The following is a 23,340-nucleotide window of genomic DNA, read 5'->3' on the forward strand; positions in this document are numbered from 1 at the left end:
CCTGGAGCAGCCTTCTTGCTCATGGACAGGTTGTCGCAAATATATGACTTGGGACTCTTAGATTTCACAAGGGAAGTCATGGCAAAGATTTCTATCGCTTCTAAAAGTCCATTGTCGTAACCAGGTTTGAATTCAAAAACTTCGGGTCCAGTAGCAAATATCAAAGAAGCTTGTTTTATGTCTGATTTAGTCTTGAAAATTACACACAAAGCAGCTTTCAGTCAGTTTTTTCTCTGTTACATGTTATTGTTATTTCACTGCTTCATTATTGTCATGTTCTCAATGACATGGAATATGATCTGCTGTTTAAGTTACTAGTGATACAGTTTTTATTTTGTCCATGATGTGTGATGATTAGATAATACATTTATATATCTTAACAGGTGGTAGTTCATGGAGTCGGGGTCACAAGTTGGACACATTTGATCCTTACATGGAATATGCAGGTGACAATGCAGTAAGCAACAATAAGGGAGTTGGAGTTAGCAAGGAATCAACACCTCTGGCAACAGATGGTGTGCGATCAACCTTAGCAGCTTTATTTTCTCGACATGGTCTCTCGGGTGCTGCTGGCATACTCATGAAGCCACAAGTCAAGGATTCAGGTACAGTACTAGCTCCTCCACAAACTCGCACTCCTCTCCTTCAGTCATGTTACAGTGGTGATGTTAAAAGTGAGAACAAATCTGCAGATACTGTCCCTGAGGGACTTCCCATTGCAACAACTTACAACACAATGGAACCTAAGGTAGATGTTGGGGACGGTAGTAATCCTGGTGAAAATGTTTCACATAGTCCACCTGTACCAGTTGATAGGGGTGCCTATCCACCAGCTGTAGTGACTGGAATATTTCCGCGAGGACGTGGTAGAGGATGGAGTCCAGTACCTAGACAACCTTTACTTCCAAATCCACATAATGTTCATTCAAATATGCCTCCAGCCTTACCTTCTCGTATTGTAGAGACAGTTCCTCCTATGTTCACACGCCCTCCACCTCCCATTCAGCATAGGCCAACAAATCCTTGGGGTGGGATACGAGGGGGTGGAAAGTACAAACCTTGGAATGCTCAAGGACATTCTACAAATAGATAGTGAAGTGGTGAAATAGCATATTGGACATGAAATGAGTTATTATGACTGAAACAATGTAATTTTTGTTAAACAACAGTTGAAGACATGGTGTCCTCAGGTTTTGTGTATATCAGTGAAATATGGACAAACAAATTCCTAATTATTACCAAATATTGAATTGTATATAGATAACAATTTATTTCAGATGATAAAATGTTGGGTATCATTAAATGTGTCATATCTTAGAAATATGATTTTTCCCCCTCCTTAACTATACATTTTACCAGCAGTTTTATGGTGGTAAATGGATTACCCAGCAGGCCACATAGTCATCAGCAAAATCCATTCCGAAAATGGAATAGCAGTGGTCAGTCCCGTATATATATATATATATTTTTTTTAATATGTACAAGTACTTTGATTTGATTCTCGTCATATGAAGATTGATACAAGAAGATCAGAAAAAAAAAGAAATAAAAGGTATTGTGTATAGTTGTTGGATAATAATAATAATAATAATGTTCATAATTAATTGCAGTTCAAATTGTACATTTTACGAATGCACATTTGTGTAAATGTGATGATAATTTTGGATTGGAAAGTTGCAACGTATTTCAGCTCAAGTTTAAAGATGGTAAACTCTGGTAAATACTAACTGAATTTGTTTTTATTCTTAGAATGCCTCTGTTAATTGGACCATGGTAATTAATGTAATATTATTACTGTCAGTATGTTTGTAAGTGATGAAGTATGTTTTGCACCATAAGGACTCTATCATATGTCAAAATTTGTTGCTAGATTAATTTCTATCTTCAAGTATTATATGAGAAATCAGGATGTCCTTTTGTGTATTGCAAGTCATACTGTTTCAAATCATATATTAACTCAAACTTAAAGTTCATTTAGTTATATTTAGTTTGTTTACTGATTCTAATTTTCTTAATATTCTGATTTTCAGACCAGTCTCTGCAAAGATTATTTTTGTGGCATGTGACTAGTAATTCTAGAACCAATGTACAAGTACAAAATATACAATCTTAAGTCTTCTTTCTGTGACATTTATTTATTGTAATACCTTTGTGTGTATTTATTACGTTTCCTATGTTTACTTCTAATTTAGTTATCTTACTGTTTCTTTGGAGAAAATATTGGAATATTACAAATTCTAACATGTCAGAAAAGAGACGTATTTGAAGAGTAAAAGCTGATTACTTTTAATTTACATCCCACCTGTCACTAATTTTGTAAGTGTAACATGACCTTACATTCTGAAATAAATTAATATAAGTTCATGCATTATTAGTTTAACTGTTTCTCGTCCAGTATTTTGTGTACTGGATTTTTATTGCTTATTTATGTACATGTTTTGATATGTGCTACAGTCCTTGTGGAAAGCTCAAACTGAATGGAATCTTACACTTCCTATTGCCTTATCACTGTGACCTACATCCGGCCAGACCTTACAATCATAATGATGATAGGTAAGGAATGCACACCATTACCTGCCAAATCAAACCTATGTTGCTCCTGAGCGTATATTTTACTTTGTAGTGATATGACAACCACAGGTTATGTTACTCAAACTTTGAATTCTAAATAAGCATGAAATACACAGGGCCATTGCAAGAAGTAGCACAAAATTGATTTAATGCAAATAACTCTTTTACCTCCTGCTAACTTCTGTTCTATCAAATTGCTATAATTGCATTGTATATGTTTGATTGAGGTGAATTTTTGAAATTGTAAAGGACTGGAGTTTTCTTGTCATAAAATTGAAGAGAACGTAACCATGAAAAATTTTATCATTGTGTTGTAGTATTTGAATACAGGCGTTGAAAGGTATTCAACAAGTCATTATTGTTTTCTTAGCCTCGTCATAACTTTCACCTTCACAGTATTCCAAATAAATTGTTTATTGTATTGGTTAAAGGAAAATGTACCTGTATTTCCTATGTTAATGACAGAGTAAGTGTTGCACTTTATTTCTGTTTTAAATTATTACTCTGGAAAAATTTAAAATTTATTCAAATCCAGAAATTTGGAATAAAATTTGCGTTCAAATAAATATAATAATTTACTAACAGTCAAGTACTCACCATTAGTAAAAAAATATATATACATACACACATATAAAAATAAATATAGTAATACTTCATGTTGCCAGCATTATACTGTTTTCTAAACATGCATACTTTAATCTTAATTTAATAGATGTTTTTGCTCTTCCAGCTCTTAAAAGTGAATAGGAAATGGCATTGTCAGATTTATGGCAAATAATTTGAGATGAATTGAATAAATCAATTCCTAGATTTTATTTGACAAGGATTGCCCCTTCTTGTTTTGAAAATTATGCATTTAATAATGTGTACACGTTTTGGATGGAGAGAGCAGCTGTGAAAAATAGACTAACTTTCTCTTTTTCTCCTTCAACTACCTTAAACGTTAGGCAGTGAAGTTGAATAACTACTTTCTCAGTTATTAAAATTAACTTCAGAAACTATTGCACTTGAAATGACTTTTATAAAACCACCACTTTTTCAAACTAGTCGGTTGTGTATATTAATGACCAGTGTGGCAGAGCTAAAGATATAAGCTGATTACCAATAATTTAAAAAGCTTGTATTTATTACCTTAATAAAATTGCCTTATATTGAGACTGAACTGTCACAGTTACTTTCTCCAGAATTTGTCTTTTTAGTTCTTTATATCTTGAATAGGACTTTGTAGTCTCAGTGTTGTTTTCAGTGTACATAGTGGGATCATTCTTTCATACCAAGGTCTGTTGCTATAATATTAATTTTACTATTTATCTAATGGTACAGTAAATCGACAGGAATTGCTGGTAAATGTTTTCAGAAAGTGAATGATTTGAATACAGTATTGTGCCTTGTGCCACAAATCCACAACTTGGATCTAATGCATAATCATATTTTTTTCTCACATGGTGCAAGGCATGATAATTTTGCCTTGAAGCTTTGTAATTAATGATCTTCAGAAACAGACATAAAATAAAATTGATGTTTTCTGTGAGTTATATGCAGTGATGGTGATGGGACTGTTTCGTAGACATGACAGTGAAATGATCTTGTGATTATGTAAATGAATTTACTTAAGAAAGTGAATGGTGGTATAGATATTGGTATGAGAAGATACAACACATTCCTCTACAAGTCCAATTGAAATTATCTGGTCAGTGCTGTGTGAAAGTGGGATGGTCGTTATGACTCATCATGTTGCTGGTTAGGATGTTGACTGACAGTGAATATGGTTGAAATAAAATGAAGCAGCACTTAATCGGAGTTGAAAATGATTATTATGTTACATTGTGAAAATATTTTTTTTATTATTATTATTCACCAACATCCAGACAGTATTTATCTTCTTGGATGTTCTTTCACTCTCTGTTTCTAATTAAAATATACAATATTTCCATTTCAATGCATTAAAATGAATGCTTTCGATATTTTATTATATTTTTACTATAAGGAACCGGGAGAATTGCATCCAATTAGATAGGATACATGCTACCTTAAAATGTGTTATGCAAGTTACTGATAATGTGACTCTCTTCACTTCATTCTCCAGCGCAATGGAACAAGAGCTGAGGTACAGTACATATTTTTAAAGCTTTACATAATTAGAAATAAATAACATACTGTTGATAGATCTTCATGGCATTGTTGGTAGTATGCTTCGCTATTTCTGAGATAGAACTTGTACTTTGATTTACAGGTTGAAGGTCATAAGATAATAAAATTATGAACATTTAGAGGTTACACATATTGCTTGCGTAATTTAAATTAGATGTAAAACTTCTTTGGGTTGGGGGTGGGGGGGGGTTTCCAGTTCTAAGAGATATATTATATCCTGCTTCTTGTAGCGAATTTCGACAGAAAAAAGAATTCTTTAGAGTTTGATTTGTGGATTTCATTGTAAGCATACATACTCCCAATAAACCAGATAAAGTCTACTGAAACTAGGTTTGATATTCTTCACAGTCCTCTCTTCCTCTTTGTAAGTAATGGACTATGCACAGTTATCAAAAGAAAAAGTGGCCGCTCTCTTGAAGCAAAGTTCCCTTCGGGTATCTTCGCTACAATTCGGAGACAGGCGATGTTACATGTTGTTGAACCACGTTGCCTGATATCTACAGTTATAATTAAAGTATTTTGTGTGTTGCTTGATAGCGTAATGGGAGCATTCCTGCCTCTTATTCATGAGGTCCTGCATTCGAATACACCCCTGTGCTTTTTATGTTCTTTTTGTTTTGTTTTTAAGAGAGAGAGACAAAACATACATAATTGCTCCTTTCTCTTTTACGATTATTTTAGTAATTAACATCAAGTTCATTAATGTATTATCCATGACTTTATCATTATGACATCGTGGCTGCAAATGGAAAGAAAAAAGATTTTATTCTCAACAAAAATATCTTTCGTGGCATAAACAAAACAAACTTACTAGCGTCTTCCTTAGAACATTCAGACAATTAAGCATTCGAAAAACAAAACAAAAAGTGCAAATCAATATTTAGTCTATTTTCCCATTATCTCGATCACATCTTGCAGTCGAGTGGGCATAAAATCGACTAGTCTTTGCGAATACCTACTGTTCTTAGACACGACATTCCAGGCATTCTAAACATACATACATAAGTGTTCTGCCCATGGGCAGGTCTTTCATTGCAAACCCAACATTCTTCAATCTTTTCTATTTTCTGCCTTCCTCTTAGTCTCTGCATATGACCAACATATCATAATGTCGTCTATTATTCTTCTCAACCAGAGACCCAACCATTTCCTTTTTCTCTTTCTAATCACATTCAGCATCATTCTTTCTTCTCCACTTTTTTCAACACAACTTCATTTCTTATTCTGTCTGTCCACTTCACATGCTCTGTTCTTCTCCACATCCACATTTCAAATGCTTCTATTCGTTTCTCTTCATTTCGTCGTAATGTCCATGTTTCTTCGCCATACAATGCCACACTCCACACAAAGCACTTCACTAGTCTCTTCCTTAGTTCTTTCTCCAAAAGTCTGCAGAAGATGCTCCTTTTTCTATTAAAAGCTTCCTTTGCTCATGTTTGCAGTTTCTCTTGGGAAGGATAAATCCGGTAACTTCCCGTTGCTTTCCGCACACCACTGTCTCTTTCGCATCTTATTAGATCGCAGGGGGCCCAAGCGTGGAGATGAGGAGAGTGGATTTGACTAATTGGGTCCTCCGGACTTCACCGAAATTAACCTCAAGGGTTAAATATTAGTTCTGTCAGGATGTTTGACCCGATAAGAGACCGGGAAATCCCAATTAGCCTTTGCCTCCCTATCCTGGACTAGCTTCTACAAATCATCAAAAAATCTTGGCGGGGGATTGGGCCAATTTTTCCGAAAATGTTTCCACACTTGTGCCTTCGTAGCTCAGCAGAAGAACGTCAGAATTTAGATGTCAACGTCTCAGATTCAATTCCTTGTCGCTCCTTTTCATTTTATTCTGGTTCAAGATAGTATAATGTAATAATATAGAAAGAAAAACTAACACCAGTATTATGCAACTGTATTGTTCCAAACCTAATATTAAATTTATGTTATTTATATCGCTAAAGAACGATAATTGAATATAAATTATAACTTGAATATTATTTATGCAGTATCACTGAAGAACGATAACAGAATGTAAATGATAAATATCGGTTTGTTTAATTAATATAAGATTTTATATTATAATATATATTTAATTATTTAAATAAAATTACCTATTTCACAAATGAAAATGGTTATTTGTATTACAATAATTAATTACATAAAATACAGATTATTTATATCGTGATAGAACAATAACAGAATATAAATAACTTGAATATTATTTATATCGCTAAAGAAAGATAACAGAATATAAAAAAAACGTGAATATTATTCATATCGTTAAAGAACGATAACAGAATACAAATGATAGCTTGAATATTATTTATGTCTCTAAAGAACGATAACAGAATACAAACAGTTATAACTTGAATATTATTTATATCGCTAAAGGAACGATAACAAAATATAAATGATAATTTGAATCAGGGGCGTATTTTGCGGATTACCGGGGCTACCGGCAGTAGCCCAAGGAAATTACAAAAGAAAAAGTTTATAATATAACATAATGTAATAATTTTATATTACCATATTAGTTTTACCACAGTAATTAAAATTAAAGTAATTGTTAGATTTATATGCGCTCTCTGCTCTCGAAAAGAAACAAGTTGTCAAGGCGGCATCACTGGAGAAACCGCTGCTACGAGGGGTAGCCTGTGACCGTTCCGCTCACGCTGTCCTGTCGCACAACTGCCCATCCCCCGCTCCTTTCTGTTTCCATCGTGTGGTGTAGGCCGGGTGAGTTGCCGCTCTCGTGATCGGTTTTTTCGCAGGCGCGAAGCAACAATACGCTTAGTACGCTAGCTCATGAATGTGATTGTGTTCTTGCAGTGCAGTATTTTAAATTTTTAATTTGTTCGAGTGTCTAAGAGTTATATTAATTTTGAATTAAGTTTTTAATTTCCCAATTAAGTGATATTGTGAAAAATATGGCAGAACAAGTTTCTGGAGAGATTTGTGTTGAAAATGACTGTGTAATAGAAGGTTTATTAAAAGTGCCTTTTAACCGTCATACATACAACGAGAAAGTTGAAATTGTGAAAATGGAAAGACCAACTCCTGAGTTAAATTTGTCCATGGACGTAAAAGAAAAACAGCGTGAGTACACACGCCATTTCACTTCAACATCATATGGTAAGTGGAATTGGTTGTGTGGTAGTTCTAAACTGTCTAAACTATTTTGCTGGCCATGTTTGTTATTTAGCGTGAGTACACACGCCATTTCACTTCAACATCATATGGTAAGTGGAATTGGTTGTGTGGTAGTTCTAAACTGTCTAAACTATTTTGCTGGCCATGTTTGTTATTTAGCCGCGAAACTAATGTGTGGTCAAAAGAGGGGTTTTCTAATATGAACTCCCTTCAAACGGCAGTCCTAAAACACGACAAATCAAAAGCTCATATTTATAGTAACACGAACTTTGCAAACTTTGGGAAGACAAGAATTGATTTACAGCTGATAAGCAAAAAGCTCTACACATCAACCAACACAATGCTCTTATGAAAAAAATCGGGAGATTTTACTGCGTCTTATTAACGCAGTCTGCTTTCTAGGAAAACAAGAATTGGCTTTTCGAGGTCATAATGAGAGTGTGGAATCAGACAATAGAGGAAATTATATTGAATATTTAAGTTCCTTAAGTGAATTTGACCATTTACTGGCCAATCATCTTGAGAGTTCAACAGTATTCCGTGGTACTTCTCCCGCAATTCAGAATGACTTAATATTTGCTATAAGTGGGGTTATGATAAAGAACATAAAATCTGAAATAGAAGAAGCACCTTTTGTGGCCATTGTTGTTGATGAAACAAGTGACTGCTCTAATCAGAGTCAACTGTCCACTGTTTTAAGATACATCGACAGTACTGCCAATGTTCAAGAACGGTTTATAGGATTCACAAATGTCAGTTCGGGCAAAACTGCTGCTGCTTTGTTTCAGCATGTGGAAGGTGTTATAGCAGAATACAATGTCGGCAATAAGTTAATTGCACAGACATACGATGGTGCTTCAGTTATGGCGGGAAATATTAATGGCTTAAAAACAAAATTTCAAGGAAAGTATCCTCAAGCACTATTTGTCCATTGTTACAGCCATGTTCTCAATTTAGTTTTGCAACAAACTATTTCAACCATTCCAGAATGCCGCATTTTTTTCAAAACACTGTCTGGTTTAGCTGCATTTTTCTCATCATCTCCTAAAAGATCAGAAAAACTCAAGGAATTTATGAAAAAGAAACTCCCAAAAGTAGCACCAACTAGATGGAATTTTACATCTCGGCTTGTAAATACAGTAAAGGAATACAGAGAACAACTGACTGCTTTCTTTGAAAATATCATTTGTAATGACTGAAGAAAACTGGGATGATGATGATGTAATTGTGCAGGCTCAAGGATATTTGTATTTTTTTCACACAGTTTCAGAATATATTTCTTCTTGAAGTCTATGCTAGAGTGTTCGCACATACAGATGTGCTCTACAATATTCTTCAGACAAAAAGTCTAGACATAGCATACTGCTTGCAAGAGGTATCAAAGTTAAAAAATACTATATCCGAGTTCAGACGTAGTGGGTTTCCATCCATATGGAGTAATATGGAAAATGAAAATTCTTCAGACAATACAATGGAACCACCATTAAAGCGAAGAAAAGGAGATGATGAATTGAAATATAGGCAGCTGTACTACAGCATACTAGATCGTATGCACATGGAAATTACTGACAGATTTTCTGATTATGGAAAGCTTCAGTTCACACATCTTCTAGATTCTCAAAAATTTTCTGCTTATAGAGAAAACTTCCCGAATGAGGCACTAAACAAATTATTTCAGTCCTATAACAGTCACTTTGATCAAGTACGTTTGAAAAATGAATTAAGTGTAATATATTCAGCAGAAGTCTTTGATTTTTCGAACAAACCTATCCATGAAATATTATCTGCCATATATGAAAACCAGCTGAACCAAGTTATTCCTGAAGTCCTTAAATTGGCAACATTAATTGTGACAATACCAGCTACGTCAGCATCGGTACAAAGAACATTTTCTGGGTTGAAGAGAATAAAATCCTACTGTAGATCAACTCATACACAAGAACGTTTATCCGGCTTGGCACTGATGTCCATTGAAAAGTCATTTCTACAGAAACTTCACAAGCGGCCCAACTGTAATTTCAATGACGAAGTCATCAAAGTATTTTCGTCCCAATCAAGACGTCTGGAATTCACATATAAATAGGTAAGGAATTTTATTATAGGGATTTTAAAATATATTTTGTGTAATAATAGGGTCAGTGGTAGCCCAGACCCTGAAACCAGTATACGCCACTGATTTGAATATTATTTATATCGCTGAAGAACGATTAAAAAATAAAATGAAAACTTGAAGAAAGTCCGAAGCCACAACCTTCGAATCATTAAGCAAACACTCTACCACTAGTCTACGAAACGCAGATATGGAATCCTTCCATAGTTCCGGAACTGCTTCTACAAGCACATGCATCGTGTAACATTGCCGTGACCCGAAGTGGACTTAGAAAATATTCGCTGTTCACGAGTGTGGCCACTTTTTTTTTTTTTTTTTTTTTTTTTTACAAATGTACATTGAATATAAAATTATTTGTTACTTTCTTAGGTTTTAGATTGCAAGGATATCTTAATGATAATTTCATTATTAACAAGAAAAGTGTTGAAGTCATGCGTTTACATCTGGAACATATTTTATAGAACATTACTAAATCCAAATTATATGAATTTTAGAGAAGTATATTACAGCATTGTGAATAATCTTAAAGATATGGAAATACATTCAAAATGAAAAAATTCTCTCACAGAAGTAAACTCCTACTTTAAGACTTCATTTAGTTTTAATTTTTTTAAATCTCAGAATATTTTATTTGAATTATTTATTATTTACTTATTTTATGAGAAGTGTAATAATGATTTTAAACAAAGAATTGGTCACACTTGTTGAAAAGACAAACTAATGGATTAAGAGCTTCTTCATCCCTCCCCTCCCTACTTATAGTTTGTATAATGAAAAAATGATGCTTCCAAAGGTTAATTTCGAGATTTCTCACAAATAAGTTCTCAGCATTCCTCACAAAAATATTTTTGCATGTCATCTGTTAGTTGTCTGTCTGTGTATAACAATTTCTTTTGAACTCTTTTGTGAATTTCTTCTTTTTTTTTTTTTTTCGATTTCTTTGTGTCATTTATTCTGGAAATTGTACACATTAAATGTAATTAGTTTTATTAAAAACGTATTAAGTCTTCATTTTAAAGAAATGGCACAAAATAATTTATACAAAGTCGACTCCTGACAGTTTTATTTTTTCCTTTGTGTGCTCCACAAAATAAAATGACAGAGAAAACAGTACAAACTGTCGATTTTCCAAAAACGATTGTGTTTATGTAATGCCTCCAATGAGAAACTTGTTTAAACAAAAATTTTAAGATTTGAAATGACCAACGTAATTTAATAAAAAGACAATGCAACCATTGCTGTGTAGAAGATAGACTGAGAAGCAGCATAGTGTTTGAAGCCGTTTAGGAGATATTACATACATGCTCACAAAATTTATTAAGTTGGTATACAGTATTCTCATTTCTTTAATGTGCTGTTGTCTGCCAATACTCACATTTCATGAAAAATAGCAATGTTATTTGATATATTATTATTATTATTATTATTATTATTATTATTATTATTACTACTACTACTACTACTACTATTACTACTACTACTACTACTACTACTACACAAAAGGTCTGTGGGAAGGATGTAGTGTGTCTCCCATGTTATTCAAAACATATATTTGCAAAAGTCTCTAGAAATCTGGAAGAGAAAATGTTCTGGAATGGATTGTCCTATTGATGAAGAAAACATATACACACTCCTGTTTGCGAATGACCAAGTAATAATAGCACAAGAATATGATGATGCAGAATGTGTTTAAAAAATTGATTGAAGAGTATGACAAATGGGGATTAAAAATAAATTTTGAAAATATATTTTATATGGGATGCAGTGAAAATACAAGAGATTTGATTTTCAAGATGGCATAGGCATCATTAAAAGGTGCATTGAATTTGAATATTTAAGAGTCAAAATTAATAAAAATGTTACACAGGATTATGATATTAAACATAGGATAAATAAAGGAAGATCAGCAACAGCAATGTTAAACGGAATATTATGGAACAAGCCTATTTTTAAGGAAACAAAAATATTTATTTATTTGTCTATAGTCCAAAGTTTGACAATATATGGAGCGGAAACATGGAAGCTAAATAAAAATTTCCAGTCAAATTATTAGCCTTAGAAATGGATCTTTTACGTCGATTGGCCAGGCATTCGTAAAATATAGACTGTTAGAATGGTATGGACATGTAAAGCGAATGGATGATGAAAGGCTACCAAGAAGAGTTTTAGATTGGATTCCAGAGGAAAGGAGAGGCAGAGATAGACCGCAAAACACCTGGTTGCAAGACATAAATAAAGCGTTGGCAGAAAAAGGACTACAAGAACGAAATTGGGAATATAGAGAGAATTGGAGAAAAAATAAGAATGTAAAACATTGGTCACAGGAAGATGTGATATTACATTGTAAACCTGTTTATAATAATAACTATTATTACTATTAAAATGTCAATAAATAATTATTAATATACAGTATTCATAACAGATAATTTAAAGAATGATTATACGAAAAGTGTTAATTTATACATTGCTGTTAGCCCTTGCATTACAGAAATCTTGTCTGATACAGTTCAACAAAGAACACATGATTTTAAATGCAAAATAACCTTCACTTAAAACTGCCTCCTTATTTACCTTCGAAATTGGTGTATTCACTTGCATGATTACACAAAACACTTTCTGCTTAAAATGCATAATGAGGAATTATGTGTCGTTTTAGAGGTCACTGCTTATTTCAGTTTAGTTTGAGAAATAACTATAATTTTTACAGATCTATAATTAATTACAGAGTTATTTTCTGTACTTGTGGAATAGTGCAGGTGCTATATGTCAGTATTTCTCAACATTTTCTGTAGATGTGCCCCCCCCCCCCCCCCATAGGTTTTCAATATTTTAAGTAACATTCCCTCTAGTATATATAATTATAACAAACTAAATTTAATATGAACAACTATTATGGAACTTACTATTTCATAATCACCAACATCGTATTATTTTTTTTAGTAATACAAAACTCATTGAATACCAACACATTAATTAACGTGAAGTTCACAAATTTATTTTATTTATTAACCTCTCAATCTGATATTTAAAAGTCCCAGTGGTAAGCCCTGAAGCGGTATTTAAATGCCCTAGTAGGGTGACATTCACATGACGTCACTCTTTTATTTCTGTTTTTGAAAAGGTGAAAAATAATAGAACCATATTGCAGTAAAAAATAGACTCTGCAATATGCTCGAAAAAACTGCATGAAAATGTCTCCAATAGATGATGAACTATGGCTGGTTTTATGCAGTTGTGGAAAAGCACTGTGGAACTACCCTAGAGAGCTTCATAGATGCGTACAGCAAACCAGATTGTGTTATTAAAAATACAGGAAAAGTGTTTCATTAATAAATTATTGTTATTTAAAATCTACATAAAATTAAATTTAGAACCTTGCTAGAACACTGACTGTACAGAGTCAGACCTTAAGAAAACGTAAAGTTATGTAAAAAAAAAAAAGTTTACTTAATAGAGAAAATATTCTTGAAGTGATGTGATCCACTCTTAACTGTACTTACAGAAATAACTAAATCATTTTCTGTGTTTAAACTGTTTCATGTCTTACTTTTCATTTCAATTAGATATGAAAAACTGGACTATCAAAAATATTTTAACATATAGAGTAAAGATGCATTAGCAACACAGTCTTAATCCTTAATGAGTATATTATATTAGCAATATGACCACGTTTGTGACTTGGTGCTAGCATATTGGTCTTCCACTAAAGTGTCGTCTCCACTGATACACATTTAACAAGTTAAATGTTAAACTGTTAACATCCCACTATGTTGATTGAACATGTTAATATTAATTTAATTTAACACTTTGTCCACACTGTTAAACATGTTAAACTTGACTTTCTTTGCATAGTCCACCATAAACAGTCTATGAGATTTTAACATAGGTAGTGTCTTATTTTCAAACTTGGGCAATGGACTCAGATGATGATTTGACTTTTGTAATTGCCTCTGTTGCTTATTACAAGACCTTGAAGAAAATAAAAATGTAGGTGCGGCAATATCTTAGTAAAAGACACAATGCAGAAGACATTCTTAACGAGCTTAAAGTTGAAGATCGGTTTGAATTCAAATACTTTCCGAGAATGTCAGAACATGATTTTAATATAGTGCTGCAAAAAATACTTCCTGTTATATCAAAGAAAGACACAATTAAGAGCAGCCATTTCATCTACAATTAAGAGCAGCCATTTCATCTCAAAAAAAAATTACAGCGCAATTGGCTGACTGTCATAGGACCTATGACATGATAAATGTTAAAGGAGCAGGTAAAATCATATTCTTTCCGAAGTTTTACAAACGTTAACATAAGTCACCAAATACGACCATTACTGAGGTCAACATAACATTAATGTTTAATGTACGAGGGTGCAAAAACTCTCTATTGTATTCTCGAGAACAGTTAAATAATAATTCCAGTTCTCTAAAACTGTCGGCCTTCTTTGTTTTGTCTTTATATTCTTTTGCAGACACATCCCACTAACAAGGTCTTTGCATCAGTGCATTATTCAGTTTTATTCCGACGCATTTTCTTTCGTCCACTCCATTACTTTGAACAACATACAGCCAACACCAAGGATCAAGGATCGTATAAAAATGATCAAGATATGTGCCACAAAATTAGAAGTTAGTTGTTGCTATGGAAACTGTACGAACTTTGCCAAACTATACCGACGTTGCATGAGCAAGTGAATTGACTTGACGTGTTTTCCATTGCTGCTGGAAAATGCCAACATTGTTGTTAAATGTTTATCAGTGGAGATGAGGTTTTAGGCAGCCCAGATTCGATCTCCAGTTAAATCGTGATGGAATTTGTGGTGGGCAGAACAGACATTTCAGAGACTTTTCTTAAGGTATGCCTGTTTCCTCCTTTTATTCTACCAAGACACTCAATTTGTCTACCATCTACAACTACCCTGGCACACGATCTGGACTGCATGCTCAGTGGATGACAAAGTGGACATTCTTAATGGACTTATTGTGTCACTGTACGACAAACACGCTCCATGGAAAACTGAACGTGTTAAAAGGTGCCCAGCACCATGGATGACAATTAAGATAAAAGACCTGATGACTGACAGGGATGCCGCTTACAGAAAATATAGACGGGTTAAAACTGATGACAACCTACGAAATTACAAACGACTGAGAAATATGACGAATCAAGAAATACGAAATACCAAACTGAAATATATGCACGGATTAATTGAGTCAAATGTAAACACTAGGGACATGTGGAAAAATATGAACTCAATGGGATTTGGAAATACAAAAGGACAGACACAACAAATCAGCATCTTATTAGAACGCCTCAGTGAACACTTCACTACTCTGCCAATTAACAATACTGACCATAACACACAGCGACAGACAATGGGAGAACCTCAGGTAGTTGACCCACTCAGAGACAGATTTTACTTTTGATACATTACACCTATTGACGTGAAGAAAGCTCTTAAATGCAACAAATCCAAAGCGACAGGTTCTGACGACATTAGTATCGCAATGATAAACAAACTTATTGACGTAATCTTACCAACGCTGGCACACATTTTCAACGCTTCGCTGACGACATCCATTTTTCCTAAAGCTTGGAAAAATGCCTTTGTGTGCCCTATACCCAAAGTTAAAACGCCGACTACCCCAAATGACTATCGACCTATTAGTATTCTACCTACCTTATCGAAGGCATTAGAGAGGATAGTACACAGACAACTCATTGACTACCTAAACAGATATGAACTCTTGGATATACATCAGTCAGGTTTCAGGACTCGACACAGTACAGCGACTGCACTGTTGGAAGTAACGGAAGACATCCGAAAAGCTATGGATGAACGTAAAATTACAATACTGACACTACTAGACTTCAGTAAAGCATTTGACACTGTAAATATCGACTTACTGGCGAGAAAATTACGATCACTCCAACTATCAGAAAGCATAGTTTCTTGGTTCTCCTCTTATCTCAGCGAACGTCAGCAGTGTGTTTGCATTGGAAGTCGAACTTCCTCATGGCAAATCGTTGATTCTGGAATCCCACAAGGATCTGTTCCATCACCACTACTATTCACTATTTACGTAAATGACATCACCCCGACTCTACAGCCTGTAAGCATCACCTTTACACAGACGATTTACAAATCTATATCCATACAACCCCTGACTCATTCAATGACGCAATACATAATCTTAATGAGGACCTTGAATCTATATTTGCATGGACCAGAAAGTTTGGTTTGACTCTCAATGCAAGAAAATCACAAGCAATCCTAGTGGGACATCAACGTCTATTATGCAACATTACTCCTGTTCTTCCAGTCAAGTTAAACGACACAATAACCCCTTTTGCTTCCTGTGTTAAAAACCTTGGAGTTTACTTTGATATGCATTTAAACTGGAATAACCAAATAACCCATATTACCAAAAAAGTGCTCTCCATACTACATTCCTTAAACAGCATTCGAAAATTCCTCCTGCTATCATTCAAGAAAATGCTAGTGGAAACACTAGTAATGCCCCACTTCGATTATTGTGATTTTCTACTGACTGACCTCAATGTCAACCAGTCGCAAAAATTACGTGTTCATAATTCTTGTGTTCACTTCGTCTGCGATGTCCGTTGCACTGACCACATTACCCCATCCTTCCAAACTCTAAACTGGCTACGGCTTAACAAACGTAGAAATTTTCATTCTCTTGTTCTCCTTTTCCAATCCTTAACACCTCTACACCTACTTACCTTGCCTCCCGTTTCAGTTACCTGTCATTATATCATAATCTCTTCACATGCACGCAAAATAGCCGCATAGTAGCCATACCAACACATAAGACATCATCGTTTTCATCATCATACACAATCTCGCTACCCAGTGACATCAGAGACTATCGGAATTTAGTAGCATTCAAAAGCAAACTTATTAAGCATTTTCTTACTGCATAGAGTAGGTTTAATTTTTACTTAATTAATAAAAAAAAATGTTCCTCTCTTCTTAACTTTTACTATAACCTGTCTAGCTTTTATTAATCAGTTAATCTTTTAGTACTTTGATTATTATTATATTTGTAAATTTAATTATAATTGTAATTGTATTCTTAATATTGCAGTTGTAATCCCATGGTAGAGGGGAAGAGAAGGCCTGATGGCCTTATCTCTACCAGGTTAAATAAATAAATAATAAATAATAGTTAAAAATAAGCTGAGGTAAGGTTTTAGAGTAATATGGGTTTCTGGTGCTGTTACAGGAAAGGCTTGGGCTTATTAGGTTCTTGTCTGAGGATGAAACTTGGCTCTTTGAGGGTTGAGGTGGGGTTGCTCAACTGTCAGCAATAGATAGTCGAATATCACTCAGACTACCTGTAGAACGGACATTTATTGCATATATAGTATACAGAGTGCACAATGAGCCTACTCTAAGTGCAAGCACTCATTCCGGGTTCAGCATTCAAAATGCAAAACCAGATGTTATCAATATCGTAGGAAAAAAAATGTACTCCTTCAGTCCTCTCCAAGTATTCCCAGGACTACACGTACCACTGGTTGAGAAACACTGCTTTATCTATATGTATCATCATCTTCTTTCTTTCATGTTGTAGTCCAGAAAAATTTTAAATTACGGTTTATTTAATGATGCTTGCAACTCCCGAGGTTATATCAGCTTCATCGGTGTGCCGGAATTTTGTCCCATAGGAGTTCTTTTACATGCTAGTAAATCTACTGACATGAGCCTGTCGCATTTAAGCACACTTAAGTGCCATCGACCTGGGCCGGGATCATACCTACAACCTCGAGCACAAAAGGCCAGTTGTATACTGACTATGCTACCCAGGCCGATTTATAGTCCTGAAAGAACTGTTATAGTCTGCAAAAAATTATCCATCCGTCTATTTCTAATAATAATAATAATAATAATAATAATAATAATAATAATAATAATAAAAGCTGTAAATCCCCAGTGGGGCAAGGCCTCCTGCTTGGGCAGGGGTGGTTCAAGTCTTGACCATCAGAAGAGCCGACCTGATGGTCTATTTACATTCCTAGTTCTTTGTCCACAATTTCACTAGCACTGGTTGTTGCCCCCGCTCAAAGTTGGTTGACTGAGTCCTTCCACCGTGTTCTTTGGCGTCCTATTCTGGTCCACAGTCCTCCTAGCTGCAACTTGAACTCATCCCCCCATCTGGTTCTCGGTCATCTCCGGTTTCTCCAGCCAATTCTTGGATCCCACAGTGTTGCCGTGTGTGCCCATCTGGTAGGATGCATTCATACCACGTGTCCTCCCCAGCGCCATTTCGCTAAAGTGACCCAATAATCGTTTGGTTGGTAATTTAAAATTGCCATAGGGCTCCTGGATCTGGACATGCTGTTCACATGTTGATAGATGTAATATATTATGGGCACCATTTGCAGCTTTCTAAGGTTTTTATCATTTCTTATGTGGACCCACTTGGTATAGTCTACTGTTCGGCACATAAACCTCATCTCACTTTTTGTTATTCTGCTTTCATTACTTTTTCATAGGGTCCATGCTTTACTCCCATAGCAGAGAACAGGTTGTGCCAATGTGGGAGTATTTCTTTGAACCAATGAAGGATTCATTATGCTGTATATTATGTCCACATTTATTAAAGTTTGCAATCTTGTCTAAAACATCTAATTTTGTTAAAAATGATAATCTGAATTAAATTGATTTATTCTTTCTAAAATTTTATTATCTATAGAAACTTTGCTTGATACCTCGGTTCACAGAAAGCCATTATTTTAGTTTTTTTTTTTTTTTTTTTTTTCAGATGATATTTTCATTGAATATTTCTCAGCTATTCATTTCAAATTATATAATGATTTTCGTAAATAATTTTCTGAGATAGCTTATAATGCCAAATCATCTCAGAAAATTAAAATGACTAAAGATAAATTTCGGTTTATGGGTATTTGACCATGTAGTGTATTTCTGAATTCTCTGACAATTGTATTCATATACATATGTTGAAAAGAAGGTGTAAAAGTGGGACACACGAACAAAATCTTGATTCAACTTCTCTCCAAGCACTTACATGCATAATAATTCGGAACTTTTAAGAATTTTCTAATACACAATGATCAAATAATACAGCATATGTGAACTTACATCTGTCACAAAAATACATTAATTCAGATCTTCTGGTTGTTTTATAACTAGAAACCTGAAAATTTCCCATTTGCGAAATCCGTGAATTTTTAAATTGTGAGGTAGAAAGGTGATTTAGTATGATTTTCTATCAGAATTGAAAATACAAAAAAATTCAAATTTCCTATCAAATCGCGAAATCACGAGAAAAATTATATTTAATAACGATTTATTAGTAAAATGCTATTTTTTGAAGCAAAAAGTGTATTATATATATGTACACAATAATTAAAGGCACCTTTTAAAACTGTCAATTAATTATTTGTTAATTATTGTCCGCTTGATTCGATAAATTTCATATATTGATAATGAAGGTCAGATGATTGATATACATATCCTAATTTATAAAGTCCTATATTCGATATGGGCTGGCTAAAATGCGTCACATCGGCTTACTCGGCCATTTGCTTTTTAGATCACAGTAGAGTTGGGTAGTTATTCTAGTTATATTGGTAGAGTTCATTGAATTTGTGAGACACGTGCTTCTTTGTAAAATGGGGTGAACAACTACAACTGCTCATGAAAGAGCCCAGCAGTATACCATTCATGGACTATGCTTCAGACGCTAAGACAGTTTTTTGTAAATTCTGCAATTGCCGCATTGAAGAATAAAGCATTTTCAAAATGTTGTTTGCGAATATTATGAACACCAACAAACAATGTTGACAATGAACGTGTTTTATCACAGTATATGTTGCTGTTGTTTCAGACATACGCTGTAATTTGGAGGAGAAAAATGCTGAACTGTTCACAATGTTATCTTTTGGAAAATGTAAGGTAGAATGCACAAAATTTCCTGTGGAAATAAGTAGATGCTAATTTCAGAGTAATACTTACTTATTTACTTACTGGCTTTTAAGGAACCCAAAGGTTCATTGCTGCCCTCACATAAGGCCGCCATTGGTCCCTATCCTGAGCAAGATCAATCCAGTCTCCATCATATCTCACTTCCCTCAAATCCATTTTAATAATATCTTCCCATCGACGTCTCGGCCTCCCCAAAGGTCTTTTTCCCTCCAGCCTCCCAACTAACACTCTATATGCATTTCTGGATTTGCCCATACATGCTACATGCCCTGCCCATCTCAAACGTCTGGATTTAATGTTCTTAATTATGTCAGGTGAAGAATACAATGCGTGCAGTTCTGTGTTGTGTAACTTTCTCCATTCTCCTGTAACTTCATCCCTCTTAGCTCCAAATATTTTCCTAAGCACCTTATACTCAAACACCCTTAACCTATGTTCCTCTCTCAAAGTGAGAGTCCAAGTTTCACAACCATAAAGAACAACTGGTAATATAACTGTTTTATAAATTCTAACTTTCAGATTTTTTGACAACAGACTGGATGATAAAAGCTTCTCAACTGAATAATAACAGGCGTTTCCCATACTTATTCTGTGTTTAATTTCTTCCCGAGTATCATTTATATTTGTTACTGTTGCTCCCAGGTATTTGAATTTTTCCACCTCTTCAAAGGATAAATTTCCAATTTTTATATTTCCATTTCGTACAATATTCTGGTCACGAGACATAATCATATACTTTGTCTTTTCGGGATTTACTTCCAAACCTATTTCTTTACTTGCTTCAAGTAAAATAGAAAATAGTAAAAGAGAAATAGATGCTAAAAATTCAGGTCCCTACTTATAACCAATTAAAAATGTGCTACAGTATTTTATATAGATATTACTTGTAATTTAATATGTGTAATAAAGTGAAATAAATGGGGTGTTGAATTTCGACTGAAAATATTACAGTATGAATAATGTAAAAAGTCCGAAAGTATATTCAACACAATTCAGTAATTACATAGCTGAACATGCTAATATTGCTGCCACAGATACTAATAAAAAGGCCACCAGCATGGTCTAGAAGCTTGTGAGCTGGACTCATTCTCAGAGGCTTTGGTCACATGTAGGTTCGAATCTGTTTGGGTGTACTGTATTAGGCCTACTTGATTAGGTTTTTTTTCTTAGTTTTTTCCCAATGGCAAATTCTCACTCATGTCGCTAAAATACTACCTTGCCATCACCAGTTCCATTGATGCTAGATAATCGCGCAGCCCATACAGGTGTCATTAATTAACTGATCTGAAATGAGATAATGTGAAAAAAATAAAATAATCCATGGAGAATCCTCAAAACTCCTGTCGCCAAAATACCATTTTCCTATCTCTGATGTACTTGATGCTAGGTAACCATGGGGCGAATACCATGTTGTTAAATAATTGGTTAAAAAAAGATACGAAAAAATAAAAGAATCATATAAAAATTATTTCATATATGTTATATCACTCAGAATTTTTATTCTAGAATTATTTTGTTAATTTTAATTAATACTTCCCAGAAAAAAAATCCGCATTAGCAACAATTCTTGCTTTACTATAATAAATTCAGCATAGCTGAGCAATACGAATGCTACCTTGAACTTGGATGTCATTTAGAGAGATTGTAGCCGTCAGCATTATGTCATAGCAAATAGGAGTAGGAAGTGTGATCAATATGCTTGTCTGCAATACTTATAGCATTAAGGAAGCTGATGATGCGACAAGATAGCAAAATCTACATGACAGTTTTATTGCTGTGTGATTCAGAAGTCAACAGTTGATACACTTTACCAAGAAATGCAGAAAAAATGTTTTACAATGTCCTAAGACATCTTCCTATACTCGTTTTCAGGATTCTATAGCCTTTCTCAATTCTTCTCTATTATCACATACCCCATCTTCCACTCCCCTTTCTCTAATTGTTCTAATTGAACCGGAATATTGAGAAACCCCACATGTCTAGAAAACGAAACTTTTCAGGAGATACAAAAAATATCTCAGGTCCTAGATTTGTGCTCAAATTATTTTTTTCCTAACACTTTAGCGAAAATGAACGTTGATGGGAATATGTGGGGTTTCTCTTCATAATATCAGGAGTCTACATGTTTAAAATATGAAATCATATTATATATCTCAATTTCGTAAAAAAAAAAAAAAAAAAATGGACATGTGGGGTTCCTCAATATTGTGATTCAGTTATTCCTTGTATCCACGGCACTTTTGGTCTTTCCATCTTCCTTTTTCCCTGTTGGAATTCATTCATACACGTTGTTCGACAATTTGTCTTTTATCATCTTCTTCATATGACCAAACCATCTTAACTTTCATTTTTAGAAAGAAAACAAAAGTACAGTACTTATGTTTTTATTGAATGACTTTCTCACATAGTTACGTGAAATGAATATTTAAAACTTCGTAGTGAGTTTCTATTTATTAATTATGCTATGCTGCTTTGTACTAGGACTTGAATTTTTTTTTTTTTACTATGTGTTTTGTAATGCATTGAATCTCTTGTTATTAGTATCTCAAGCATAATAAATGATAGCTATGTTGAGCAGCAATTTAATGTTGATTTATTTTTTTAAAATAACAATGGCATTGAATGTAATACTGAAGTAAAAAAATTTGCATATTGATACTTTAATTGATCTTATTGGAGTGCAAGCATTAAATTACAATATACTTCAACTGCAAACAACACATTATTCGTACAAAACATTTTCATATTCAATCTCATTTTGTATGAGTAAATTAATAATGTCATGTAGAAATGTGTATTGAAAAATATAAGAGTTTATTGAGCATTTTGTGATTAATGTTAATTATTATTTAGTTAATATTGGGGAGACAAAATATCAGATTGGATTGCAGGTGTCGAAACAACCCACTGTTTGATGCCCTATCGTCTTTACAGTTACGAATTATTGAAATATCTCACCTAAATCACATATTTCAAGGTAGTTTTGTTTTACATACAAAGTTACACTTCTTCCAAATGTTTGCCTCAGTAGGTAGGAAAGATAAAAACTGTGAATATATGCTCCATCTTTAGAAACTTGCATTATTTCTCTCTTTCATCTGTGAAAATGACTATTGCTACAGTGGTTGCGTATAAAGATTCGACTTGACGTCTTTAGTAAAATACATGGAAAATACAGGGCCAGAATTCTATATTGCAAGTACGGTAACAGCACTCCTCTTTGCCTCATCCTGATGGCAGACAGTCATCTGAATGGCAGGTAGATGGATAAGCAGGCAGATAAGCGCAGAAGGAAAGTTAGAGAATATAGCTATGTAACAACATTGTGTCCACTTTCTGTGTGGCACCAGAAAGACAAGTGACATCCAGTTCCCATTGGGTGAGGGATCTGGGGAGT

At 34.1% G+C, this 23,340-nt stretch overlaps 1 protein-coding gene across 7 annotated transcripts in view; it reads left to right on the forward strand.

Annotated features, from left to right (window-relative positions):
- The window catches only part of Cdk12 (Cyclin-dependent kinase 12), a 155,328-nt gene that overhangs the window by 113,884 nt on the left and 18,104 nt on the right, over positions 1 to 23,340 (forward strand). For 6 of the 7 annotated variants that reach the window (XM_069824546.1, XM_069824529.1, XM_069824558.1 and 3 more), the window contains one exon: positions 384 to 4,678. In XM_069824546.1, the coding sequence (XP_069680647.1) occupies positions 384 to 1,093 (710 nt within the window). In that variant the 3' untranslated portion in view covers positions 1,094 to 4,678. The remainder of the gene's footprint in view (positions 1 to 383; positions 4,679 to 23,340) is intronic. The other variant, XM_069824567.1, reaches the window with a different exon arrangement.

This window comes from Periplaneta americana, chromosome 1 (assembly GCF_040183065.1).
Source record: "Periplaneta americana isolate PAMFEO1 chromosome 1, P.americana_PAMFEO1_priV1, whole genome shotgun sequence".
Classification (NCBI taxonomy): domain Eukaryota; kingdom Metazoa; phylum Arthropoda; class Insecta; order Blattodea; family Blattidae; genus Periplaneta; species Periplaneta americana.